This window comes from Lepidochelys olivacea (genome assembly GCF_965140295.1).
Source record: "Lepidochelys olivacea isolate rLepOli2 genome assembly, chromosome: 18".
Taxonomy (NCBI): Eukaryota; Metazoa; Chordata; order Testudines; family Cheloniidae; genus Lepidochelys; species Lepidochelys olivacea.
This window is the reverse complement of record NC_140428.1, coordinates 12,813,282-12,840,957: the sequence shown is the minus strand read 5'-3', so window position 1 is coordinate 12,840,957 and position 27,676 is coordinate 12,813,282. Positions and strand designations below refer to the sequence as shown.

Sequence of the window (27,676 nt, the reverse complement as noted above, 5' to 3'; positions counted from 1 at the left end):
GGACATTTCCTCAACAGGAACCAGAGACTTCTCCTCCTAGGCCCTTCACGAGGGCACTCTCCCTCCGCCCAGTGCACATGGCACAACCTTGGAGCCCTCTGGTTACTCAACAGGAGCTGCCACCTTGTATCCCCTATCAGACTCCACTGGGTCCTTGACTTTCCTCTCCCACCTCTGCTCCATGAGGCTGCATGTTCTTGGCTCTCCCTAAAGGTTCTAGAGGTCGATCCAGCAAGGGGCTGAGCACTCCCAGCTCCACAGAGCACTGAGGTTCCTGCAGAATCAGACCCATGGTACCCATTCTCACGGAGACCTCGACAGGACCAATACCTTCATCACCAGGAACAGCGCCAGGCTGCCATAGATGGTGATTCTGGGCTCCCACCACTCAATCCACAGGTTTTCAGGGTCGACTTGAGGAGGCCTGGCCAGCGATGCGTTCTGGGACAGAAGGCCCCACGTCTGGTTGTCGAAGAGGGAGGTGAGGTGCTCCTTCATGCTGAGCTGGGAAAGGAGACAGGTCGAAGCACTTCCCCGCACAGGAGGAGGAGATGCTGTGAATCACTATCGTGCTCAGACATAGTCTGATTCTCTTATCACCCGCACTGGTGTAAAGCAGGAGTAGCTCCATAGATAGATGTCAGGAGAGTGAAGGCGTACAACTGGCCCCAGCCTGCTATACCTACTAGCTGTATTAAGCCTGGAAGACCAGACTGATGGAAAATACAGGCTTCAGGGGACTGCTGCCCTGCCAGAGGGATCTTGGGTGGGAGGCAGAGAGGATCTAGGGTGTGGGCTGAGGAGTCTGGAGACAGGAGCCATAGATGCAGCCAACCTGGGGAGAAGGTTGGAGTTGGACTTTAGTGAGAAGATGACAATTTACTTTGTTAGTAAAGCCAGACCCCAAGAAGGGGGGAGTTGGTCTCTCCACAGTGTCGCCTGTCTTTCAGAGCTGGTTGGGAAAGGCTCCTGCTCTCCACCCTGGAGTGAGTGCTTAGATCCCCACTGGTCAGAGAACAGGCGAGGGGATCCCGAGATAGGCCAGTACTTACCCTGGATGCCATGAAGTGCCCCAGGCTGGGAGGGAATGTGATGGAGGCGAGCAGGAGGGCCACCAGGGAGGAATAAATGGGCTTGCTGAAAAAGACAGATCAGTGACATGTAACATCACACGGTGACCCTGGAATGGAGCTCTCTGAACTACAGAAGAAAGGGAGGGTCAGGGAGATGGCAGGTCACACAGGCTGGGTAGCCAAGCTGCAATGGGCCCATGAATTCTCCGCTAGGGTGAAAAGCCAGCAAAGGTTCTGGAGCAGGAGGGAGGTTTCCTTTCCCTCCTGCAGCAGAGGAGGAGGAGACAAACCATCCCCTTGTGGGCAGCGCAGGAGCCGAGCAGGCAGAGAAAGCTCCAGCATGGAGCCTTTGCTGCCAGCAGTTGGTTAGGAGGGAACAAATAGGCAGGCACATGCCAGTGCCTCTTGGGGACTGAGCCAAGGGAACAGGATGGATGTGGTGAAAGATGACATCCAGGGCAGCACGGAGGGTGCTGGAGGGACAAGGAAGGAGACAGGGCCTGGGCAGAGAAGATCTTCGGCCACACACATGGCTTGCATGCCTCCCGTCCTGCTGCAATTTGGGAACAGCCCCCACGGCCGAGAACACCCCTCCCTCCAGAACGCCTACTCTGTAGCCAGCAGCTTGGCGGTGATCATGTTCCTCCGGACGTATCCCAGGAGCCAGCGCTGACAGAAGAGATACGCACAGCTTAGAACCCCACAGATCCCCCTGCCGAGAGAAGAGAAGGAAAAGCAGGAATTACCCCCCACTTCTCCCCCGAGAGCAGCCGGCGTCCTCCAAGACAGTCAGAGATCTGCACACGGGTGGATTCAAGGGTGATTTCATTACCAGGCATATTCGTGGAGTAGCATAAAGAAACCATGAATGTAGCTATTCCTAGGTTTGGCTAGTGACTATCTATGGCACCTCCCAGCTCTTCATAGATTTCATCCTCACGCACCCGGTGCGGTAGGGCACTGCTTGTGTGTCCATTGTATAGATGGCAGAGTGTTGTCTCAGTAACTTGCCCACAGCAGCTGCAGGTTTGCCAGGCCCCAGGGCAGCAAGCTATCCACTGGGCTGGTCCCCCCTTCCTTTGAAAGTGACACCTCTGCACCGAACAAAAGAAAACCAGACCAGACTGGGCCTGCTCTTACCCGAGCACCATGAAGAAGAACGTCTCTGGGAGATCAAAGGGGAAATCAATCTTAAAATTGGTCTTGAATAGAGCAGTGATGGTTTCTGAGAAAAAGAGTCAAAAGTCACAACCATGGACACCCCAGGCCAATTCGACACGCACCCTCCAGTTCTATTAGCATTAGTCACAGGAGTGGCAGAAGCACCCTAAAAGTGGAGGGGCCACAGGCGTCCGAACCATGGCCCCGTCCCTGCCTTGCCCCCTGAACCCCTGCGCTCACACTGCCTCTTCCCCTGAGGGTCGAGGCCCGAGGCCCTGCTCCTGTGCCGTCCCTTCCCTCCAAGACCCCGCCACCCTCTTGCTCCTCTCTGCCCTCGTCGTTCACTCTTACCGCTGGGAAAAAGGGGGGGCCATGGCCACTGGCCCCCATTCTGGTGCCCTGATTAGCCAATAGGGAGCGGAGTGTATATCACAGACTCCCGTGGTGCGGCAGCAGCTGGACTGTGCCAGCAGACTGGCCCGAGTGACACTGGGACGAGGGCAAACCAGAACCCAGCCACCATGATGACATGATATTTGCATCCCCAACTGCGCAACAAAGAATGTTACCTCCTGACCCACAGCCCGGAAGAGCCCACCCCACCAGTGGAAGATGATTCCCAGCCATGTGTCGGGGGGATGCCACCAGCCCTCCTTCTTCCACAGGCCCCATGGACGGGTTCTCAGAGCATGGCTCTGAGGCTAGGGCACCAGCCCAAGCCAGCCAGCAGTGTTGGGGGTTAGCTTGGCTGGCTGCTTTGGATTTCCAGGTGGAGCTGGCATCTCACAGCCTCCTAAGACATGCTAGCAGCATCCGGCACTCTCCCCGGCCGAGTCTCTAAACTGATCCTTTCGGTGTGACTCAGACTCTGTCCTGTTCTTTGACAGTTTAAAGGCCAGGGGAGAAATGAGGTGACTTTTGATGCTCATAAAACTGCGGGAGACAGAAACACATCTGGGTCTCTGCAGCCTGCCCACACACAGCTCTTCCCAGGCACCTCAGCCGTGACCTGCAGCCCCCCCATCTCAGCTCCCTGTTCCAGTCCACAGACACGGCTCTGCAGATGCCACTCAACCCTGACCTGTGGTGGCACCAACCGCAGCCAATTGGGCCAATGGCCTGTGCTTTTATACTGCGAACAAACAGCCGTTAGAGTCTGGCCTGGCAGAGTCATTTCAGATCCAATGCTGCAAATTGACACAGGTTACGAGCCTCATTCAGGCTGCCTGGGATGCTTTTGGCTAACACTACAGGTGGCTTTATCAATTTTTTTCAAGCAGGGCCATGTCTGAAATTGCACCGCTGGGGTCCAGACCATGCTATAACAGACCATGGTTCTGTCAGCAGCATCCAGGACATAAACGATGCATCATGCACTGTTAACAAGCTGATTTTAGCAGGATACAGGACCAATACTCAGCCCAGAGCCTGCCAGTCTGCTTTCAAAGATCAGTGTCTTTTGCTGGGTTGTTCTGACCTCAGTCAGGGGAAAGATGAATTCTTTTCTAATCCAGGATTTTGTTTAAAAAAAGAAATGTCATTCTGCCTGAATGGAGCACCTTTCATCCTGATGGATAGCAAGCACCCTGCAAACTACAAACTGCTTTACAAAGGAATCTTTCAACCACCATTAAAATGCAGCCACTTCTGGGGTGGGCACAGCACGTGACAAAAGCACACCCACAACACTTTTGGGTAGGGAGAGGAGAATACCGAATGCAAGGTGCAGGAGGTATATAATAAGATAGAATGTAACTAGCTGAGTTCCTTCTCCTTGTTCCTTCTGATTTAAAGAGGACTCTCATCCCTTAGGTATTGCAGAGCTGGAACTAATAGGACCCACCCAATCTGACTGCCAGTGTGAATCAGCAGAATAACTCTGCACTGTAGCTGTAGCTCCTGACACAATCTCCCAGCCAAGGTCTCACTTCCAAGTTCTGACCCAGTCTGATGCTGCTTATTTCATAGGCTCCCAACACAAGGCGGTAGGGCCGGTAGTCTGGAGGAGGGATATTTCAGTAGGGTGACCAGATGTCCCAATTTTTGGGTCTTTTTCTTATATAGGCTCCTATTACCCCCCACCCCGTCCCGATTTTTCACTTTTGCTGTCTGGTCACCCTATATTTCAGGGATGGGGCAGCCCAGCTGTGCACATGGATACCCATGTGTGGTTTGAACTTCTCTTCACTCGTGGGCCACCCCATCAGTCCTGGTGCCCCGCTCCGATGGCCCAGCCAGCGCCACTCCCTGTACCTTGTTCACTGTTGAAGACGGCAAGCAGACGGAACATGAAGGCTCCACAGGTGGCAGAGAAGAAGCCCCTCCAATAGTCCCTGACCGCAAAGTGGGATGACATCACCTCAATGCTGAACAGGACCCCTGGGGAAATAGAGGTCTCAGGTTACTGGGATGGCAAATGAGAGGCAACAACTCACGTTAGGCATCTGAGCAGGCCCTGGGTGAGCTGGATGCAGACAGCAGCCAGAGCAGACCCAGACTGAGCCAGGTGCTTGTGCCTTATCTCCTGGCAAACTCTCAAGTGCTTATTAAATTTTATGCCCTGGGGAAAACATACAGCATCAAAGGCCCAGATCCTCACACCAGGAGTCTGGGCCATTCACAAAGAGGCCACTTAGACTCCTCCACCTCCAGCACCGCTGACGATGGTGTTACGGGATGGAGAGGAGATGCTAATCTTTGAAGTGCAGAGGAGTCCCCCAACCTGCTGCTGTGAGGCCACTGCCAATTTGGTGTCTCAGTGCCGATGCAACATGTTACAGAGCAAGGCAGTGTGCGCTCTCACCCTTGGAGACTTTATATTCGTTCTTTCTTTGTCCGTTACTTTCTTTAATCTGAAATAAAAGTCCCTTAGGCTGAGCAATACATAGCTGCTGTCAGCGTAGGGGGAAAACGCAGCACTGGAGACTTAGCAATGCAAGAAGGGACTGATTTAAAGAGTCGTTTCATTGACATCAAAGGCCTTTGGAGCAGGCCCTCGGATAGCTCCAAATCTATTCTGCATCTAGTGACAGAAATTCCAGCAGGGACATTGTTTCCACCTGCTGCTGCTGGAGATCTCAGTTCTGAGCTCTTCTCCTCAAAGGACCCACATTAGGGTTCGTACTGTTGAATTTTATGTAAGCAGTGTCAGGATGAGCTCCACCCTGACATCTGGTGGTGAGGTGTGGCAAGTTGTGGAAAAGAACTTCAGGGGCCGATCTCATTTGCATAGGCACACCCACCACGCCTAGAATGAGACCATAGCTGCCCAAATGGTCACTTTGGCTGCTGTGGGATCCCCAGTGTCTCTGTTATTGGGGCAGGAAGAATAAATTGTTATTACCCTGATTATGGGAACTGTGCTTGGAACTGTACGTGGCCTTTTGTTACGATGGAGGGATTCACCATCATCTAAGTAGCACTCGCTAGGCAAGGGTCATGGGTTCCAAAACTGTGTGAATGGAGAGAGGCTGGGGACAAGTAGTAGTACTTGGTGGCATGGGCCCCTTGGTGAGGGCCTTACATGCTGATTGCACTTCCTCCTCTCTCCACTGTGGAATATCAGAGCTAATTTTGATTTCATTAGAAGTCTAGTTATAGGCTGCTGAGCTCGCTTTGGGCTGACAGTGCACCAGCACTGAGGCTCCCCTACTATAAGCTGAATTCACCTAAGAGCTGAAATCACTGAGTGTTGTGTTAAGTAGTGGGGGAGCCTGAAGATATATTGTGGAGCAGTTTGCGGGGCGGCTGGTGAAGCAGTTCGACGCGGAGCAGTGTGTGGATGACAGGAGCTGCTTGTGGGCCGTGGAGCTGAGTGAAGGAGTTCGTGGGGCGGCTGGCGGAGCGGAGCGCAGCTGAGCGAAGGAGTTCGTGGGGCGGCTGGCGGAGCGCCGCTATGGAGCTATGGGGCGGTCAGCTTCAGATCACGTAAGGTGCCTCTTACCCCCGTCCCATTTCCACCCAGGTTGGGAGGTAAAGCTCCGCCGATAAACTTTCGAACTCTGGGGCTGCCCTGACCAGGGACAGAGACTTTTGGGGCATTGGACTTTTGGGACTTTGGGTGATTTGGGGTTGCTGGACTCAAGAACCAAAGGGAAAAGGGCATGCCCCAATTTGCCTGGGGTGGGGTTGTTTTTGCTCATGGGTTGTGTTATGAATCCTGTTCGTGGTGTTTCCCCAACATAATGCCACATTGTTTCTCTCTGTTATTAAAAGACTTTTGCTACACTCAGACTATGTGCTTGTGAGAGGGGAAGTATTGCCTCTTGGAGGCGCCCAGCGGGCGTGGTATATATTTTTCCCAGGTCACTGGGTGGGGGCTCGAGCCGGTTTGCATTGTGTTATTGGAATGGAACCCCTAGATATTGAACCCGGCCCTTGTTGCTGCCAACTCTGACGGGCAGAAGGGTTACATTTAAAAGGGGTTTTACAGAACCTAATACACATAGAAACATTTCCCTGGCTTTCCAGGTAGGGTCATCATGGTTTTGCCACCTGGTTTTCCTTCTTAAGAGACATCTCACCTTCCCGGGGGCTCTCTTCTGGGTAGTCCCATTCGCAGTTCAGGGCAGACACGATCTGCCATTTTGGCCAAGGTGCCATTTTGTTCTGAGTTACTGACTCTCCACAGTAACACGATCAATTGCTATTCATTTAGCAACAGCAGAAAGGGTGTGAAGACAACAGGAGGTGAATTCCTAGCTCCCTGCTGGCTCCAAAAGCACCAGCCTTATAGGAAAGGTAAGAGGGAAATTGGCAAGGTGGGGTAGGGTGCAAGGAGCACCAATGGGAACAGAGCGAGGCAGAGCAGAGCCAGTTGGGGCCAGGACTGCTGTATTGTTCGCCAGCAGGGTTTGAAGCCAAGATTTTCGGCACCAAAGAACAGATCTTGACCATATGAGATACTCTATTGGCTAGCACCAATAGAAGGCTGTTATCCTCTGTGTCAGGGGTTCCCAACGGTGGTACACATACCCCTGGGGGTACACAAGGCATCTTGGGGGGTACGCAGGAGCTTTAAAACTCTGTGGGAATTTGTTATATAAAACACGGTAATTAACGTATTTCAAGATGTACCAATGAGAACACAAATACACAGAGACACTGATGTATAGAGCCCTCCCCGCCAATCACCATACCGCGCAGGTTCAGTTGCCCAGCAACAGCCCAGTCTAACTGAGCTCAGAACTGAGGGGGGTGTTCGGTTGTATACGTTGCACTATAACTATATCTGTACATAACAGTGACATATGGGCAGGTGGCTAAAGACAGCTGGTGGTAAGATGACCACACAAAGTATCAGTGATGAGAAGGGTAGGGGTAAGCAGGCAGCCGGTGGTAGCTCTGGCAGGGGGCACCAGGGCAGCTGGTGGTTGCTCCGGCAGGCGGTACGGGGGCAGCCGGTGGTATGCGGTATGCGGCTGTACCCCCTGCTGGAGCAACCACCGGCTGCCCCCATACTGCCTGCCGGAGCAACCACCGGCTGCCCCCGTACTGCCTGCCGGAGCAACCACTGGCTGCCCCCGTACTGCCTGCCGGAGCAACCACCGGCTGCCCCCGTACTGCCTGCCGGAGCAACCACCGGCTGCCCCCGTACTGCCTGCCGGAGCAACCACCGGCTGCCCCCGTACTGCCTGCCGGAGCAACCACCGGCTGCCCCCGTACTGCCTGCCGGAGCAACCACCGGCTGCCCCCGTACTGCCTGCCGGAGCAACCACTGGCTGCCCCCGTACTGCCTGCCGGAGCAACCACCGGCTGCCCCCGTACTGCCTGCCGGAGCAACCACCGGCTGCCCCCGTACTGCCTGCCGGAGCAACCACCGGCTGCCCCCGTACTGCCTGCCGGAGCAACCACTGGCTGCCCCCGTACTGCCTGCCGGAGCAACCACCGGCTGCCCCGGTGTCCCCTGCCGGAGCAACCACCGGCTGCCCCCATACTGCCTGCCGGAGCTACCACCGGCTGCCCCGGTGTCCCCTGCCGGAGCTACCACCGGCTGCCCCAGTGCCCCCGGCCAGAGCTACCACTGGCTGCCTCTGTACTGGCTGCCGGAGCAACCACCGGCTGCTCCGGCAGGCAGTACGGGGGCAGCCGGTGGTTGCTCCGGCAGGCAGTACGGGGGCAGCCGGTGGTTGCTCCGGCAGGCAGTACAGAGGCAGCCGGTGGTTGCTCCGGCAGGCAGTACGGGGGCAGCCGGTGGTAGCTCTGGCCGGGGGCACCGGGGCAGCCGGTGGTAGCTCCGGCAGGGGACACCGGGGCAGCCGGTGGTAGCTCCGGCAGGGGACACCGGGGCAGCCGGTGGTAGCTCCGGCAGGGGACACCGGGGCAGCCGGTGGTAGCTCCGGCAGGCAGTATGGGGGCAGCCGGTGGTTGCTCCGGCAGGGGACACCGGGGCAGCCGGTGGTTGCTCCGGCAGGCAGTACGGGGGCAGCCAGTGGTTGCTCCGGCAGGCAGTACGGGGGCAGCCAGTGGTTGCTCCGGCAGGCAGTACGGGGGCAGCCGGTGGTTGCTCCGGCAGGCAGTACGGGGGCAGCCGGTGGTTGCTCCGGCAGGCAGTACGGGGGCAGCCGGTGGTTGCTCCGGCAGGCAGTACGGGGGCAGCCGGTGGTTGCTCCGGCAGGCAGTACGGGGGCAGCCGGTGGTTGCTCCGGCAGGCAGTACGGGGGCAGCCGGTGGTTGCTCCGGCAGGCAGTACGGGGGCAGCCGGTGGTTGCTCCGGCAGGCAGTACGGAGGCAGCCGGTGGTTGCTCCGGCAGGCAGTACGGGGGCAGCCGGTGGTTGCTCCGGCAGGCAGTACGGGGGCAGCCGGTGGTTGCTCCGGCAGGCAGTACGGGGGCAGCCGGTGGTTGCTCCGGCAGGGGACACCGGGGCAGCCGGTGGTTGCTCCGGCAGGCAGTACGGGGGCAGCCGGTGGTTGCTCCGGCAGGCAGTACGGGGGCAGCCGGTGGTTGCTCCGGCAGGGGACACCGGGGCAGCCGGTGGTTGCTCCGGCAGGCAGTATGGGGGCAGCCGGTGGTTGCTCCGGCAGGCAGTACGGGGGCAGCTGGTGGTTGCTCCGGCAGGGGACACCGGGGCAGCCGGTGGTTGCTCCAGCAGGCAGTACGGAGGCAGCCGGTGGTTGCTCCGGCAGGCAGTACGGAGGCAGCCGGTGGTTGCTCCGGCAGGCAGTACGGGGGCAGCCGGTGGTTGCTCCGGCAGGCAGTACGGGGGCAGCCGGTGGTTGCTCCGGCAGGGGACACCGGGGCAGCCGGTGGTTGCTCCGGCAGGCAGTATGGGGGCAGCCGGTGGTTGCTCCGGCAGGCAGTACGGGGGCAGCCGGTGGTTGCTCCGGCAGGGGACACCGGGGCAGCCGGTGGTTGCTCCGGCAGGCAGTACGGAGGCAGCCGGTGGTTGCTCCGGCAGGCAGTACGGAGGCAGCCGGTGGTTGCTCCGGCAGGCAGTACGGAGGCAGCCGGTGGTTGCTCCGGCAGGCAGTACGGGGGCAGCCGGTGGTTGCTCCGGCAGGCAGTACGGGGGCAGCCGGTGGTTGCTCCGGCAGGGGACACCGGGGCAGCCGGTGGTTGCTCCGGCAGGCAGTACGGGGGCAGCCGGTGGTTGCTCCGGCAGGCAGTACGGGGGCAGCCGGTGGTTGCTCCGGCAGGGGACACCGGGGCAGCCGGTGGTTGCTCCGGCAGGCAGTACGGGGGCAGCCGGTGGTTGCTCCGGCAGGGGACACCGGGGCAGCCGGTGGTTGCTCCGGCAGGCAGTATGGGGGCAGCCGGTGGTTGCTCCGGCAGGCAGTACGGGGGCAGCTGGTGGTTGCTCCGGCAGGGGGTACGGGGGCAGCTGGTGGTTGCTCCGGCAGGGGGTACAGCGCAATAAGAAAAGTTTGGGAACCTCTGCTGTGTGACCCAGCTGGTGAGGGGAGGCATCAGACACTCCACCAGCATGTGACACTGTCCCCACCCCTTCCACCCCCCCGGGTCATGCCAGTTGCACTCTTACCGCTAATGGGAGCCCCGAAGACGGTCGCGACTCCCACAGCAGCGGCTGCCACCAGCATCTCCGTCTGCTTGCTTTTGTTCTGGAACGGAGACACATGCAGAGCAGGGGGGTTTGCCTCAGACTTTAGGACTCGCAGGGAGTCCCACTATGCTGCCAGCGGGGATCAGTCGATAAGGGTAACCCTGGGGAGAGGGGTGTATTACCCCCTCCCTGAGTCCCCTCTCATCTCACCAGCAGGCAGTGGCCCCATTCTCCACCTTACCTCATACTCCCCAACGACAGACATTTGGATCTTTCCTAAATACGCTGCGATCATGCTGGAGAGGTGCACAAAGGGGCCCTGGAGGAGAGGAGGAGTTGGGTGCTCAATGGTTTGCACGAAGAGCAGAGACTCTCTAAAGGGCAGTGGCTTCCTTCGAGAGTCACTTGGAAAAATGAGCTGTTAAACAGCAAGCTGGTCTCAACCTTAAGTGCCACCGCCCTACTCTGACACGGGCTAATTCCCATCCACCCATGAGCCATTGCTGCTCATCCACTGGATGGTTTCCATCTCCGTTTGTTTGCTGCTCAGAGAGGAGGGGCTCTCGAGCATGTTATAGACACACCCCTTCTCAGACCCAGAAAGGCCCTCGGGTTCTTTGCACATGTCTGGAGATTCCCGTCTCTTGCTGGACTTGGAATCTGTTGACACGACCTGACTGAGACACACCCTTAGATATCAGACAGCTAAAAATCGGCTCTGGTGCCCTGAATCAGGGTCAGATTCCCAGCGGGTGTACATCAGCATCGCCCCACTGACGTCAATGGATTTGCACCAGCTGTGGATCTAGCCCTCCTTGGGACACCCCAGCAACTTTTGACTTCATCTCCCTCCCAAGAGTTGGAAGGGAGTCTCCTTTCTGTACTTTTTATATTATCCCCAATGGCCTACACCGGCCTGGTCCCTCAAGAGGAACCATTAGAGGGCAGCATGGAAGAGTCACCAGCAACCGAAACCTCTCCTCAACCTTATTCAGCTGCGAGACCGAGCGGGGAACACTTAACGACTTTGCCGAGGAATATGGTGCTCCCACATGCGAGGGTGCAGGTCAGGCCCACCACTTTGGCTCCAAAGTTTTTAATGGCCAGGTACTCCTCCAGCATGACTCCGGTGAGAATGGTCTTGAGCTCCGGGATGCCAGAGCCTGGAAAAACACAAAAACGAAGGATACGCCAGAATGCCAGCAAACAACTCGGAAAGCCAAGAGTTAACAGAGGTGAAGGCATTTGGTAGGAATGTCTGGATCTCCAGTTCTGGGATTCCAGTGGTTCTCCAACCAGGAACCCAGCATCAACAAGACCAAGGGGGTGTATTCTGAGTTGGGTACTTGCAATTAAAACCAGATGACACTACATCATCCAAAAGCAGAGAGATGCTCTGCTTCTATCCAAAGTGTTTTCCATATTTGTTGGGTTCCAGGGATAAAAAAAAAAAGCCATCTGTTGCTTGCTATAGGGCAAAGACCTTTGTGCATACCTGACACTGAGAGCCAGTGAAAGGTTCCCTGGGGTCAGCCCTAGCGACTGAAGTCCTCTGTTTATCCACCAAGCAAATACAATATGGGAAGCAGCAGCACAAACTTCCCACACGCAGCCCGGCCAACTCACTTCAACGCATCAGACCTGGGGCGCGAGAGGGGAGTTCACTCTCAAGGCCCTTCCAGTCCTTGACCTGTCTACTGTGATGGCCAACAAGGGACCCACTTAGTGCTAACCATCGTAGGATTTTTGTGATGTGCACATCTGTCTCCAGCTTTCTCCACTCTGTAGGCCACCCGCTAGGAGATAGACCATCTGATGGACCATCTCCCCAACCCCACATTGCTTAGTTCTCAAAAGTGGAAGAACCACTTCATTTACTGCCCACTGGGCTGCACTGTCCCCATCATGATGTTGCTCAGCATGAGCCCATGGTGCAACAGAAGAGTCACCCCGAAGCACTTGATATCAGGTTGGGTAGCCAATAGCCTGGAACTTGATTCCAGACGAGACACCAGGCTGGTAAGGAGCTATGGGGCAAAGGGATGATTCTTATTAATCAGACAGCTCCTCTGTGACCTGTGAGCCTCAAGTCTGAGCACATTGGACTCACCTCCCGAGTGTGGAGTGATGCTCTGAGAGAAGCCAGTGGAGAAGGCGGACAGGGCAACCGGGTACATCGTCCAGGACAGGTATTTCAGCAGTAAGTGATCCCCGAGCTCCTGGTAAAGCCACTTGTGTGCTAGAAAATGAGTAAAACAGAGATGAAGGAAGTGATGTAGCAAAATGGACCAGTGGCCTAACGAGTGCAATATCTTGCCTCCCTTCACAACACAACAGACCAGTTCTGCATCTGTTCTGATGATTTAACTGGGAATTGGTCCTGCTTTGAGCAGGGGGTTGGACTAGATGACCTTCTGGGGTCCCTTCCAACCCTGATATTCTATGATTCTATGATAGCCCACATACGACACACCAGAACAGAGCGACGGTCCAACTGTTCCAATGTCCCACCATTCCAGATTATATCAATGGGCCAATCCCAATTCTGGGATCCCACCTCCTGCCACACCATAACAGATCATTGGTCCAGCTATTCCAGTTCACTCCTTCCAACAGTTCTCAGTGGCCAAGGGAAGATGGTAATCCCATTCAAACATCTAATTGTACAATAATATCCCTTGGAGAAAGACGGGGAGATTCTTCCTGACCCCCATCTGACAATCTTCCTATGCCCTGAAGCATGAGGATTGGCAGTGCTTGGGTTTTTACCCCACCTAGTGTAACCTTCAGATTCCATTCTAATTTAAGTGTGTCCAGTGCAATAGTGCATCTTACTAAGTTGTTTGCCCCACTAATATCCTATGGCAGAGAGTTCCACAGGTTTATTATACAGCATTTAACTCTTTGATTTTATGAATGCCCTTCCTGCCTTTCATTCACCACAGCTTCCAACTCTGTGTTCCCTGGAACATTACCCTACATAAAAACATGACATCAAAACAAACTGGGGTGGGTTGTGATAGGACGGTCGGGAGAGGGGAAGAAGGACCCGCAAAGGGTGGCGTAGGAACAGTCTCTATGATGAGTTCGGCCGCAGGGTTTCCTGTGGCCAACATACTCTAAGCTTTTCATGTTAAAAATCAATGTCAGTGGCCCTAGCGGGTCTGTGGAAATACGTCGTATACATGGGGCATCCTTCATCTGAACCCTCTTTCTATTGCCCTTTCTTGGGGCCACATTCCATGCTCCTATCTGAAACCCAAATCCCTCTTTCCTCGGCGCTGGGTAGGGGCCCGCTCTGCCCAGCTGCTGCCTTTCAGAAAACAGACTGGGGCTGCACAGGACAGGCAGCTGAGGTTAGCAAGTTGCCACGCCCCATAGAGTTTGTTCGTGCCATCATTTGCACAGGCAGGGTAGCTGGAATCCACTCCAGACGGGCTCAGAAATTCAGTCTGGAATCTCTCTCCCACTCGCTGTCTCCTCCTTCACGTGGAAGAAAGAAAACAACATGGATTTCTGTCTCCACCTGGAATGGATTCCTTGGGGAGGATAAAAGCCTCTTTCAGATTTCTGTGCACACCCGGGGTGGATCGTTCTGACCGCACTGTGGGCATGACAGTAATTAACCGAGATACACAAAGGAGCTCCCAGGGTACTGTTGGATCTCATGTGAACTCCACTAGGTGTCAATGTAACCTAAGTTTTCCCTCTGGGCATGGACTCTGGCTTTGTGTATTTTACCCGTCAGTGTGGGCTCCTAGGGTTCAGCCGCAAATCCCCTCAGAATGGAGCGTCAGATGGAACAGGGAAATTCTGGACTGCTTTCCAGCCACAGGTCCCAGCGGTGAGGGTGGGGAGGTGTTGCTGTGCTGTGGAGGGGATGGAGGGGGTAACTTGCCCAGGGTCATGCAGTGAGTCGGTGGCAGGAATAGAACCCGATGCTCCGGATTCCTAGTTCAGTGCCCTACCCACCCAACTCCTTTCCCTAAGCTTATACTGTTTGCTCAGCCAGTGATACCCTGCATTGAATTCTGCTGTCATCCCCATGTGCCAGCATCCCCCACGGAGAACCCAAAACACAGATTTCCATGGCACAGTCGGTGAACCCCACAGAGACCAGCCAGGCCAGGAGCTTCCTCTCAAGTGATGCTGCAGTAGAGTCTTGCAGAACACCCCGTGCGCTCCTAGGACAGGCCATTGCCTTGGGGCTCCTACGTTCTGAGTAGGCAGAGGCTAGGAGCAGCGCAGAGGGAATTCTCTCCATGTCCAGAAAACCCCCACTGAGCACCTTTGGCCAGAAGGACTATGGAGCATTCAGGAGACGCATCCAGTGGAACAATGCAAGCCAAGGCCTGGCCAGGAGCACCTGAGTACTAATCCCATCTCTGATACTACCTCCTCCTGTGGCACTGTGGCCCCTCTCCCTGCCTCAGTTTCTCCAGGCGGATAATCATTCTGCTGTACTCGCTGCAGAGGCCAGGGTGCTTTGTAGTATTCAGCTGAGAGAAAGAGATCACAGCCAGTCAATAGTTACCATTCGATACCCTGGAGACGGTGAAATCCATGGCAAAACTGATCAGCGCCATTATCAACCCCAGGAAAAAGAGGAAGTACCAGTCATCACCGACACGGAACAGCTGGCGCTTCACACACTCCAGGCAGCCTACAGGGGGCACCAGTGGGACAGGGTGAGTCAGACACACTCTGCTGGGGCTAGGTAAATCGCATGTTACAAGGAGGGTCAGCTAAACCCCACAGGGCATGAGTTTGATCATTGCACGGCAACTCCCCTTTCCTTTCGCCAAGGGACTGTAGCTAACCCAGTAAAAACCCTGGCCCCAGATCAGGGCCCAGGCACCAGGAGAATTTCCTCCTGCCTGTGGTCCTAGGGAAGGGTTTTTGGGGTTGCTCTTTTCAGCCCCCTTGTAAACAGAGGTTGCACATCCCTCACAGGAGGAAAGTGAGCGGAGGTTGTCAGTAGCACAGGATCTGGCACTGAAGCAGAAACTGATAGTTTGTTCTGCACTCGGAGGAACAGGTTCTCGGAAGATGGGAGAAGCACATAGATACTTTTCAACCAGCTCGGTTATTAACCAGGAAACAAAGTTCCCCTGTGGTGGCAGCTTTGTTAAGGCTGAAATATTCCATGAGTTCATTCCGAGATTCATTTTCAGTCCAGCTACTGCCAGCGAGACCCACCCAGCAGCTGGGTTTTGTCCTTCTGCAGCTCTCTATGCAGGCAAATGTCAAGGGAAAGGCAGTACAGACCGAAGGGGCACCTTAGAAATCCCAGCCGGATGTTATTAAATACAGCTGACCAGCAGCCCTGGATCAAACCCAGTGCAGTGATTTGGGGGCAGCCATTTGAAATCTAAGCCCAATTGGAGCAGCCACAGAACAACACTAGGCAGACAGAGCAGGGAGCACAAGCCCCTAGACAAGTACGGAGTGCGGAGCAGGGGTTATTCGATCAAGCGTAGCAGAGAAAGGACCATCAGCCTGCTGGGGCCTGGCTTTATTAACACAGAAGTTAACAACGACACACCATAGAGTGGGGGCTTTAGGAACTGCAAGGCTCCAGCTGGGAAGGTGCCTGGGGCCCCACCCCAAAGGGGTACAGGTGTCATACTTGAGGGCCTGCTGGCAGAGGAGAATGCTGCTTATGCCCCATCTGGACTAGATGGCCCAGGAGGCCTTCGCCAACTCTGCCACCCGTGCTGGAGTAGGAGCATTTCCACCCATCTTGGCTCTTACCTCGGATTGTCCTGCGTGTTCTGGGCCAGGGCCTCCAGCTTTCTTGTAGCACGAGAATCCTCTCTGCCGCCTGAGCAGCCTGGTGCTCCCTCCACACCCTCCAGGACCCTGCTGTTGCCATGGGCCAGCGATGCCTCCAGGCCAGGAGTAGCAGGTCCCTGTGCAAACCGGGTAAGAGGCGGTTCCGGGCTGCCTCGCCGTAGGGGGTTCTGGGCTACGGAGAGGCCCATGTTACAAAGGATGGCACGGAGCTAACCAGGAACCATTTCGCTATCAGCGACCATACAGCTTTGGCAAACGACAGGCTCGGCTGCCCTGGTCTGCATGTGTGGTGGGGCGGCCTACCTCCCACAGCTGCTGCTTCCCCAACAACCCAGCCGTGGGGTACTGCATTGCTGGGTCAGAAACAGCCTCCTTATGGACCCTGGGCTGGAATTTGATGTTACACGGCTGCAAATCCATTCACTTCAATGGATTAATTCTACACTTACACTGGTGACACTGAGCCCTGGGTCGCTCCCCTCCCCGCTCTCCAAGCTTGTCTAGTCCCATCCCGTCCCCGTCCCCCCTCTCATCACCTCTGCTGTGGTGAAAACCTTTTCCTCTGCCCTTCCCAGAATCCAGAACAGACTCCCTGCCAACTCACTGACTCACCCTCTCATTTCATATCACGCCTGACGACAGCTTTGGCCCTGCCCGGATCTCTTGAGACAAAGTCAGTGGGACTTGGACCCTCCTTGGGGTGGCCTAATGCCCAGGGGCGAGCTTCTAAGACAGAATCTCGCTGGAGAGCGAGGGGTTATTTAGCTCTGCTGCACACCAGGAAGAAGTTTATAGGAAAGATCCTGCACCAGGTAAAGCCGCATTATGCTAATAATAGCTGATGTTTGGCATCTAGCTGGAGTGAGCGGGTGATTAATGTGTTGACGGAGTGGGTGACCTTGAGTTGCTAATGGAGTGAGACCCAACAAACGTGCAGACTCGACTGGAATAAACGCTCCCACCATGCACCAGGCCCGTGAGGCCTCAGGGCATTCACGTGTTGTTCACAGGAGGCCAAGAAGGTCAAGTGTAGGACAGGAGCTTATCGGACAGCTCAGAGCTAGGTTTTGTCACCTGGACACAACTGCAGGATCCCAGCAGAGGCCCCATGGCAAAGGGACACAATTCCCTCCAGGCATCCCGCCCCTGGCTCAGCTGCACTGACCACCTGGGGATGGAGCCAAACCTCTACCCCTTTGCTGCCCACTGTTCCAGGAAGCGGGTAAGCAGGGGCATCAAAACACTGAGTGTTGCTGATGTGTCAGGAGGGGGGCTCTTCCCTCTGAGCCAGCCGGGTAGCCCAGGTGATATAGCTTACCCCAGCAGGTTCGGGTAGCCTGCCCAAGGCGGGGGGGTCTATGGGGATGTAGTCAAAGTCTCAACACATAGAATCATAGAATATCAGGGTTGGAAGAGACCTCAGGAGGTCATCTAGTCCAACCCCCTGCTCAGAGCAGGACCAACACCAACTAAATCATCCCAGCCAGGGCTTTGTCAAACCGGGCCTTAAAAACGTCTTAAGATCTAAGATCAAATGAAACCAAAAGGCATTTGGGGCTGGATCCTGCCCATCCCCTGACCCCCACTCACGCAGAGCTCCCCTGAAATCAACATGATGTAAGGTAATGCTAAATGTGAGCAGGGCTGGCAGAATCCAGCACTTAATGAACCTTTATGACAAGGACATAAGTACCTGGATAGAAACCATCCTGTTTCGGGTTGCTTCAGGGAGGGCCTGGCTCTTGTATCAGCCAGACTGGGTTCACCTAATTCAGACCGCTCGTGCCATCCCTGAGGACTCAGCCCCTGTAGTTTCACAGCACAGAATCTGCCCCTGCAAGGACTTGCACCAACAAGGGTGCAGTAACAGTGAAGCCTCGGCACGGGGGGCAAATGTACAGCGTGTGCCATGCTGTGACCCAGCAGCCAGGCCCTTCACCACTGCAGCGCCCCAATCTTGAAAGCAGGGGCAGCGGCTGCAGAAGTGGGCTGGGAGAGCCAGTACTGAGGAAGAAAGGGGGGTTCGTGGCTCACAGGGCGGTGGTTGGTTTGGGGCTCTGACGGGCGTGGGAATGGGGATCAGAGGGGGAATGGGAGGGAGTAGAGAGGATTCTAGCTAGAGCTGATAGAAAAAACCTTTCGATGGAACGTGTTCAGTGTCAATTGCCTGGGACCCAATGGGAATTTTTCAGCAAAAGCTTCTGTGTTCATCAAAAACTTTCACCAAAAAACTGAAATCTGATTTTTTGTTTGTTTGTTTCCTGCAACCAAAAAACTAAAATTTCAGGGGTTTGGGTTGCTGAAAACTGAACATTTTTTTCAGGTTCTACTTTCTACAAGGAAATTTGTTGTGACAGAAAAAAGTAAAACATTTTGCAGTTTTGTCAAAATTTTTCATGGGGAAGAAACATCATTTCCCAACCAGCTGTGATCACAAGCCTTGTGACAAGGGAGCTCACTGGGCCAGGCCACAAGTTGTCTAAGAGACTCCAACGTGGGGAAGTTAATATCTCCCTTTCACCATGTAAGTTACACCAGCACAGACTCCTCTCTGAGCCTCTCTCCCCAAACTTTTCCATGCTGGTCTGGACCTCTGCACTTTTCATGATTCGCCCATTGCTCATTCGTACCCTAAAGATGAGTCTTTGTTGGGTGGGCAGGGGCAATGAACTAGCAGACAGCACCAAAGACAGATTATACCTGTCCGTGAAAGGAGCGGGGAGCCCTACAGGTGCAGGTGCCTCTGCTTTCAGCACTGCAGTCTTCTCCACATCAGTCCTGCGTGGGAGTTAGGGGTGGACCAGCTGGTGGCCCTTGGAGATGCAGGGATGGAATTCTGTCCCAGGAACTCAAAACAGCTTCCCTGCATCCTGCCTTGAGCATTTCAGTGCACTCACGTGTAACAGCACCTTCTGATTCAGCAGATGTTCAGAGGCCTAGATTTGGCGCTGGTAGGGGCTGTGCTCCTTTCTGGGCAGGACAGGGGCAAAAGTGTCTGTCTGCCAGCTTTGTTGGCCCAGATTCTGGGCCCTGCCATGACCCAGTTTGTTGTAAGTTTTTGCTGCTTTATTACTGGGCACCTATATTAACACCCCCTGAAATTCATGGGGCAATTTGCCCCTCTAAGGGCTGTTGCTTCAGGCTCTCTGCAAACTCAGACATCACTGCATTGATAATGCTCACTTCACCTTTCAAGGGTTTCTTCACAACCAGGACAGCTGGAGACTTACTGTTTTTTGTTTTAAGGAAAGCTGAGATCCTCACATAGAAGATGGCACCTTCAAAAGCAGAGCTGGGTTGCTGACTAGGCACAACCCAGCCCCATTCAAGCTGGGGGAGAATTCCCAGGTAGCCAGTTATGCCATTTTTCCAGCTGCTTTGTGCCACCCAGTGGAGTGGAGCCCCCAGGCCGGGGCCAGAATCCAGCCCAAAGCCTCTTTGACTTGCATCGATCACTAACGTGCTGAGGAACCTCAGTTTTGCTCCACAGAGAGGAAGGGAGTCAACAGAGAAGAAAGAACCACAGAAAATCTGATTTCCTCCCAGCTTCCTGGAACTCATAACTAACTGGACCTATGGCTACAGCAGGAAAGGAGCCCCCAGCTGCCAGCATCTCCACCCAGCAAGGGTGGCCCAGAGGAAAGGCTGGGGTACAGGGGAAAGGGGCTGAGATTCTCAGCGGGTGTAAACTGGTGCCACTCCATTGAAGTCACCGGGGCTATGTCAGTTGGCACCAGCTACGGAGCTGGCCCCTAGGCTAGTGGTTTCGCCTGTGGGACTGACACCCTAGACTCGGAGCGAGTCTGCACTGGAGCTGGCAGGGGGTTCCCAGATTGAGGCGACACCCCTGCGCTGATTGAGCCAATGTAAGTGCGGTGGTCCAAGCAGCAGGAAGGGCTAGCTGCCCCGAATACAGGCCTATGGGGTTCAGATGTGCTCAGAGTCAGGGTGGTGAGCCCATCCCACCTCTCCTGCCACTATACCTACATTTTAGCATGCTAGCTCGATCAGACCTAGCATGGGCCTGTGTCCAGCAGCTGGGCATCTCACCCCAGCTCTGGGGAAGACACAAGGGCACCAATTTGGGGGAGGCCAGAAGCCTCCCAGGTGGAGCAACTACAGCCCAGCATTAGTGGAGAGGAGAGGTGCCCCTGGGGCAGGGAGCCAGTATTTTGTTTCCAAACAGAGGCAGGTGATTAAGATAAGAAAGGGCTGGTGATTAAATGAAGGGTATGGAAGTGTAGCCTTTAAAAGAGGTTTCAGAGTAACAGCCGTGTTAGTCTGTATTCGCAAAAAGAAAAGGAGTACTTGTGGCACCTTAGAGACTAACCAATTTATTTGAGCATGAGCTTTCGTGAGCTACAGCTCACTTCATCGGATGCATGCCGTGGAAACTGCAGCAGACTTTATATACACACAGAGAATATGAAACAATACCTCCTCCCACCCCATATAATTCAGATGTCAAGAATTATAACATTCATAAACCAGTCGGAGAACACTTCAATCTCTCTGGTCACGCAATCACAGACATGAAGGTCGCTATCTTAAAACAAAAAAACTTCAAATCCAGACTCCAGCGAGAAACTGCTGAATTGGAATTCATTTGCAAATTGGATACTATTAATTTAGGCTTAAATAGAGACTGGGAGTGGCTAAGTCATTATGCAAGGTAGCCTATTTCCTCTTGTTTTTTCCTACCCCCGCCCCCCCCAGATGTTCTGGTTTAACTTGGATTTAAACTTGGAGAGTGGTCAGTTTGGATGAGCTATTGCCAGCAGGAAAGTGAGTTTATGTGTGTATGGGGGGGGGATGAGAAGGCCTGGATTTGTGCTGGGGGTGGCCCACCTTGATTATCATGCGCATTATGGGGAGAGTGGTCACTTTGGATGAGCTATTGCCAGCGGGATAGTGAGTTTGTGTGTGTGGTTTTTGGGAGGGGGGTGGGGAGGTGAGAGAACCTGGATTTGTGCAGGAAATGGCCCAACTTGATTGTCATGCACATTGTGTGGAGAGTTGTCACTTTGGATGGGCTATCACCAGCAGGAGAGTGAATTTGTGTGGGGGGGTGGAGGGCGAGAAAACCTGGATTTGTGCTGGAAATGGCCCAACTTGATGATCACTTTAGATAAGCTATTACCAGCAGGACAGTGGGGTGGGAGGAGGTATTGTTTCATATTCTCTGTGTATATATAATGTCTGCTGCAGTTTCCACGATATGCATCCGATGAAGTGAGCTGTAGCTCACGAAAGCTCATGCTCAAATAAATTGGTTAGTCTCTAAGGTGCCACAAGTACTCCTTTTCTCTTTAAAAGAGGAATCCCTCTGTGGAGGGGGGAGAGGGAGAAGAGTTGTTTTAGAGAGAACACAGGTGGGGGCGGGCTCAGAAAAAATACAGCAAAGCACTGAGCCCAGGTTACGTTCAGAAAAGGGGGAGATTTGGGGGCGCAGGTGGAAAGAAGGGGTCGGAAGGGGTGGAGTTGGGGCGGAGCCGGGGGTGAAGGGGGCACGAAAAAAAAGCTGGGGCAGCCAACAAATTTTTTGGCTTGGGGCGGCAAAAATCCTAGAGCCGGCCCTGCTAGTAGGATGTTTCCAAAGTTAAATGATCTATTCCCAGCTTGGTGAACTGCAAAAAAAGTGATAGAAAGTAATCTAGATTTTTCTAGAATTGTTTTGATTGTTGTATTCGAGAGTTAGTAACAAAGAATATACATTAACATTTTAAACCTAACCAGTGTTACTTAAGTGACTTGACACAAGATGTGAGAACATGTTAGTATTAGAGCTGAGTGGATCTAATATTTATTAAATCCTCTTTTTTTAATATAGGAATTAGATAGTGCTCCTATCCGCTAATTTCTACGTTATCTGCAAAAAAAACCCCAACACCTAGAGGTTTCAGGTGCCTCCTCCCGCTTCCTCTCCACTTTTTAGGGACAGACTCGTACCCAGTGTCAGAGATGTGACAAATGGCCATTAGCTGTGTCACTTGTTACTACCCTGATGAGCACTGACTGCTAACACACCCCTCGCAGTCCTTGCCCTTACTATCACCTTGCACCATTCACCTATGAGGTGCCACAAGTACTCCTTTTCTTTTTTTATTGGCCAGGCTGGATTTTGGCCAGGGCACTAGTCAGCAGCACCCTGAGCCTTGGGAAAAGTCCCAGAGCATCTTCTGTGAAAGTGAGGAGTCGTAGCCTTGGCCGTGAGTCTTCTGGGGAATAGCAGCACTTTCACCACCCCGTAATCATGCCAGATTTTGCTTCGTTATTGGCTCCAAGGAGGAAAGAGCCTCTCATAACAAACCACCAGCAAGTTCAATTTCATTTGTTGCCTGTTCTGGGCACTCAACACTGTGACTGGATTTACCCCGCAGCCCCCCAAGGAAGGGAGCCGTATTATCCTCCCTTTACAGATGGGGAAACGGAGCCTGGACAGACAAAGTGACTCAGCCCAAGTTGCCCAGGGTGTGAGATCTCCTGAGTCCCAAATCCGGAGCCTTCCCCGTGCCCACCCTTCCTCACTTTGGAGCTTTCTTATGTACCGACGTAGCCCACTCCTGCTTTGGCTGGGAACTCAGAGAAGATTGCAGGACAGTGCGATGTGGCTGTATCAGTGTTTAAGAGAGTGCTCTGCAGCGTTGCCCTGAGCCTGTCCTAGCCCAGCCCAGCCCTGGCCATGCTGAGCTGTAATGGCCCCCTTTCCAGGGATTTAGTACGCTCAGAGCACTACAGGACTCACCTGGGTGCTTCTCAGGACAGCTGCCGCCTCCGAAGTTCTGCAGGAAACTGCCTCCCAGCCTCTGCACTTGCACTGGCCAGGTACCACTGCACCAGTCGCTGTCCCTCCTCCCCGCCCCACCCAGGCAGTTAGAACACAGGAAAGATTTACAGTCGCTATTCAAAACGTCCTTGACAAGTCAACCAGAACCACCTGGGCCGGAGTCAGCAGGAGCAGCAAGGGAGGGTTCGTTCCACTTGTGAATTTTTTGACGATACAGTTTTCCATCTCTAAACACCGCTTCATTGAAACAGAAATGTTCTTGGGAAAGGCTGATGTTGGCAAATTTCCCATTTCGAACACTTTGGGGTGGGGGTTGTTTCCATTTTGCAAATTTCAAAACTTCAGTTTTTCAGGTGAAAGTGACCTGATTTGTCTCCCCCCCCACACCCCCGATTTTTGGTTTGAGAAAATTTTCAAGATTAATTTTTTTGTCCCACTTCGGGATTGGAAATTTTTTTAGCATCTCAAAAGTTCTTATGGGATGGAAAAATCATTTCCCACCACCTCTAGCTAGGAAGATCCCAGGGAAAACTCTTGTAATGTGGCCCATTGCCTCCCATCCAGATCCCCCACTGAAGCAAGGTCACCTACCAGTCCTGACCCTTGCTCCGTGGTTTTTTTTCTAATATAACTAGGATGACTGACAATTGGGAATCTGCCAGGAATCAAGAATCCGAATGTATTCAGCAACGCTAATGTGACAGATATCCATGCAATAGCAGTTCTGTCACACAGAGACAGCTCAGCTCCCCCTGAGTTCAGGTTCAGTTCTCAGGGAGGTTTTTGCTTTGTTCTTGTCTCTTTAGGAGCAGAGTTCAAGGTGTATTAAAGAACCAACTTGGATCAATGAAAAAGCAGGGGAGTCACTGCTCTAGTCAGTGTCTGCTCGCCACAGGGGCTCAGCACCTGTGAACATCAGGCCTTCAGTGTCTCAAGTCGGGGTCCCAAAAACCAAGCCAGAAATCAATGACTCTTTTCGAACATATTGGCTCTAACCACTCCGTGCCACAGTTTCCCCACAATACTAACCTACCTAGTGAGTTGTGAGGCTTCACTCATGCATTGCAAAATGCTTTGAGCTTGCTCTGGAGTTCACGTTATAACTTGTTATTATTATACCTTAACCTGTCTACCCCAGGGAAAGGAAATCCACCAATGCTGTTATCCTAAAACACACCCAGAATCCAGCTCAGGGCTCTTTCCCGTCCATGTCCCAGTCACCATGTCTTTCCTCAGCATAGTGCTTAACTCATGGGTTCCCAAACCACCCCCCACACTTCTTTCTAGCTAGAGGGGAGTGGGTTCCTGGGGGGGTTTAGTAACTTGGGGTCGTGGAGTGGAAGAGTTGCGAGTCACTCATGAACCTCTTCCCACCTCCTCCCAGCATTCTGGGCTCATGACTCTCAGCGCAGAGATTCCAGGGCTGGCACCGGGCCGGTGGATCGGGTTCCCCATTGAGCAGGGAGGCGTGGCAAGCAGCCCAACGGGAGGAATTGCAGCCCGTAATGAGAGGGTGCTGACTGACTCCAGGGGGGTCACATCCCTTCCCGGGTGAGAGTGCCGCCCCACACAGGCGGAGGTCAGCGATGGCTCAGGCACCACCTGATCACAGCCGGGAGCAGCTGCCTCCACAGACCGGCAGGGCCTAGCGCACCCCAGGGAGTGATCTGGGATCCGGACACCAGCCAAGCCCTGAATGGAACCAGATGGGCCCAAGATACGGCGTCAACACCGAGCACCAGCCGGCCCTGAAATGCAATGGCAGCCCCGGACCCCAACAGGGCCTGCAGTGTGGGGAGGCTCTAGACCAGCAGTTCTCAAACTTCATTGCACCGCGACCCCCTTCGGTCAACAAAAATTACTACAGGACCCCAGGAGTGGGGTTTGAAACCTGAGCCCGCCAAGCCCCGCCACCCTGGGGGAGGGAAAGGCAGGGAGAGGGGGGATCCAAAGCCCCACCTCCCCAGGCCGGGGAGCCAAAGCTGAAGCCCAAAGGCTTCAGCCCAAGGCAGGGGGTCTGTAACCTGAGCCCTGCTGCCCAGGGCTGAAGCCCTCAGGCTTGACCTTTGGCCCCAGGTCCCAGCAAGTGTAAGCCAGCCCTGGCGACCCCATTAAAATGGGGTCATGACCCACTTTGGGGTCCTGACCCACAGTTTGAGAACTGCTGCTGTAGACCCACTAAAGCTGATGCAGACTCTGGACTCCAGCAATTTGTGACTGGAGACTATGGTGATGGACCCTCTCCAAATACCCCAGAAAGATGTTCTCATGGTTCCCCTCTGAGCACCTGACCGGAGCCTTCAGTCCCTAGCCCTGGCCCAGCGCTCCAGCCAGTACCCGTCACACCATCCTGTACCCCAGTGCTCCAGCCAGTAACCAGCCCTGGCCTGGCACTCCAGCCGGTACCTGTCACACCATCCTGTACCCCAGTGCTCCAGCCAATACCCCCGTCCCCAGCCCTTGGGGGAGAGGGGCAGTTAGTCCTGATTAATGCCAGAGACAGTAAGATCAGAATGAGGCCTCCTGACAAAGTCTCTTGGATTTTGTTCTGGGTTTGTACAGCATCTAGCACTCTGGGGATGTGGGCCATGGCTGGGGCTCCTGGGCAGGAGCGCCTCTCTCTCACACACACACACGCCATTCTCCCTTCCTTCCTCGAGAGCCTGGCTACAATTTTTAGCCCCTTAGGAAATAAATTTCCTCAGTGCCTGGCAGGATGGATCTGAAACCCTGCAGCACCCGGGCGCATCCCTCCCACCATCCCCGCCCACTCCTGCAGCGTTTTACGAGGGGCTGCCAAGCAGTGTGGGATGGCTGAAGTTCCTTATCCCAGCCTTTCAGATGCATCCTGCTCCTCCGGGGGCTGGTGCCAGTTTCTTTCAGTGGTGACCTGAGTGGGTTCAGTTCTCAGATGGCGGGAGGGATAGCTTAGTGGTCTGAGCATTGGCCGGCTAAACCCAGGGCTGTGAGTTCAATCCTTGAGGGGGCTATTTAGGGATCTGGGGCAAAAATTGGGGTTTGGGGGTTGGACCAGATGACATCCTGAGGTGCTATCCAACCCTGATATTCTGTGATCACCAGTTTTGTTTTGGGAGGTCAAATGAAGCCTGCATCACTTGATCACAGAGCAAAACCATCAGTCAGCCCCAGATGTTCTCCAGCCTCGGTCTGGATTCACTCCAAACACCCACAAACCATGCAATAAGTCTGGCCTCACCTTCAGCTCCATAAAGAAACCCAAGATGTGGAGGAGCTGGGCCTGGTTTCAGCTCCAGTGAAGGGACAGGCCTGAATCGGAACCCCAGATTCAAACCCACCGGGGGATCTGAATTTCACAGCCGGCCTTTAACTGCGTAACAGACTGAACAAAAACCCCCACTCAAACCTCGCCCTTTCCCCATGACATCGGTGGTTGGAAATATCAGCGTTTTCCAACATATGTCCACACTGCACACGTGCGACAGCAGGGCTTGAGCTCGCGCGCTACAGACAGCAGGGCAGACACGCAGCTCAGCCTCTCGAACCCAGACAACTGCCCGGGCTCCAGCCTGAGCTCACATATCCAGTGCTCTGGTTAGCACGCTAGCTGACGCCCTGCTCCTCTGAGTCTGTGGACCCAGGCTAGGAGGCTCGCTCCGCGCTGCAGGGTAGACACCCCCCAAGTGACTTAGGAGCCCAGGTCCCATTTTCAAAAATGATTGAGGGCCAATTTTTAAAGGCATTTGGGTGCCTACAGAGCTGCTGTAGGCACCTAGTGGGATTTTCGAAAGTGCCTAAGTAGTTCAGGTGCCTGACTCCCATAGGCCCTTAAATACTGTTGCAGACTTGGCCTTTGGGTCCTTTGGAGCCTAAATCCCGTGAGATTTAGGCTCCTAAGTCTCTAATGACTTTTGAAATGGGACTTAGGTTCCCAAGTCACTTCATCCTTTCTGAAAATCTTGCCCCGGGACTACTCCAGAAGCAGGGCCAGCTCTAGGTTTTTGCTGCCGCCCCAAGAACGTGCTTGCTTTGCTGGTGCCTAGAGTCAGTCCTGTGCAGAAGTGAGCTCATCAGTGGGGAGTGTCACCATTATAAATCCACAGACACCATCTCACAGGCTTTCTGCTCCGCAGGGTGTAAAGAACAGCCCGCAGGGCCTGACGACGGGTGATGGGCTGGGCCGGGGGCTGTCAGCAGCACCGAGGCCTGGGTGAGATGGAGGAGAGGCAGAGCAGAGGGGAAGGGGGAGGTGTGTGTGAGGGGAACGCTGGCCTCAGATTATTCATCAGGGGCTGACACAAGGCAAAATGCCCCCACCAACCTGTGACTCTAGCCCCGGCTGTAATTACTCAGCATCTGGATCTCCTTACATCCCCCCTTCCCCAGACACATGCACGGCTATCCGGCCCGCAGCCCTGCATTCCCCCAGCTCGGCTGGGACATGCCTTCAGGCCTGGCTCATCGCTCCGGGTAACACACAGTCCCAGCACGGGGCAGACGCACATTCCAGCCGGCTCACAGGCCCGCACATTTAGCAGCACGGACATCAGCCGCATTCCTGGAGCGGATGCAGGGTGGGTCAGCAAGCCCTTTTATCAGGCTGAGAAATAAAACCTTAAATGGTTGAAGGATCGGCTAAGTGAAGGGCTGGTCTGACCCAAAGGGAGGCTGTCAGACAGCAGTGGGGGCAGGGGCTGCACAAGCTTCCCCTTTCCGTACAACCCTCCCCAGGCACCCCAGTCCTGACCTGCCGCTCCCCCAGCTCTGCCACTGCTCCTCAGACCTGACCTGCAGTAACTCCTGCTCATAATCCAGCCACAGGCCCCCCACTCCATGCTCTGCTTATGACAGCCGCCCAGGATCTGTGGATACCCTGCCC

The 27,676-nt window shown here is 54.4% G+C and overlaps 1 protein-coding gene across 7 annotated transcripts in view; it reads right to left on the bottom strand.

The window, feature by feature from the left end:
• Positions 1-22,858, bottom strand: part of LOC311532843 (chloride channel protein ClC-Kb-like) — a 28,348-nt gene extending 5,490 nt beyond the window's left edge. Inside the window, exons 1-12 of one of the 7 annotated variants that reach the window (XM_084651732.1) lie at positions 22,777-22,858; positions 15,990-16,147; positions 14,770-14,898; positions 12,346-12,474; positions 11,259-11,398; positions 10,477-10,554; positions 10,215-10,293; positions 4,488-4,613; positions 2,214-2,298; positions 1,684-1,785; positions 1,053-1,137; positions 331-504 (exon numbers count right to left, since the gene is read on the bottom strand). In XM_084651732.1, coding sequence (XP_084507858.1) covers positions 331-504; positions 1,053-1,137; positions 1,684-1,785; positions 2,214-2,298; positions 4,488-4,613; positions 10,215-10,293; positions 10,477-10,554; positions 11,259-11,398; positions 12,346-12,474; positions 14,770-14,898; positions 15,990-16,110 — 1,248 coding nt within the window. In that variant the 5' untranslated portion in view covers positions 16,111-16,147; positions 22,777-22,858. Of the gene's footprint in view, positions 1-330; positions 505-1,052; positions 1,138-1,683; positions 1,786-2,213; positions 2,299-4,487; positions 4,614-10,214; positions 10,294-10,476; positions 10,555-11,258; positions 11,399-12,345; positions 12,475-13,976; positions 14,070-14,769; positions 14,899-15,989; positions 16,204-16,643; positions 16,733-22,776 lie in introns of those variants that run through there. The other 6 variants (XM_084651729.1, XM_084651731.1, XM_084651730.1 and 3 more) reach the window with 6 other exon arrangements.
• Positions 22,859-27,676: the final 4,818 nt, after the last annotated feature.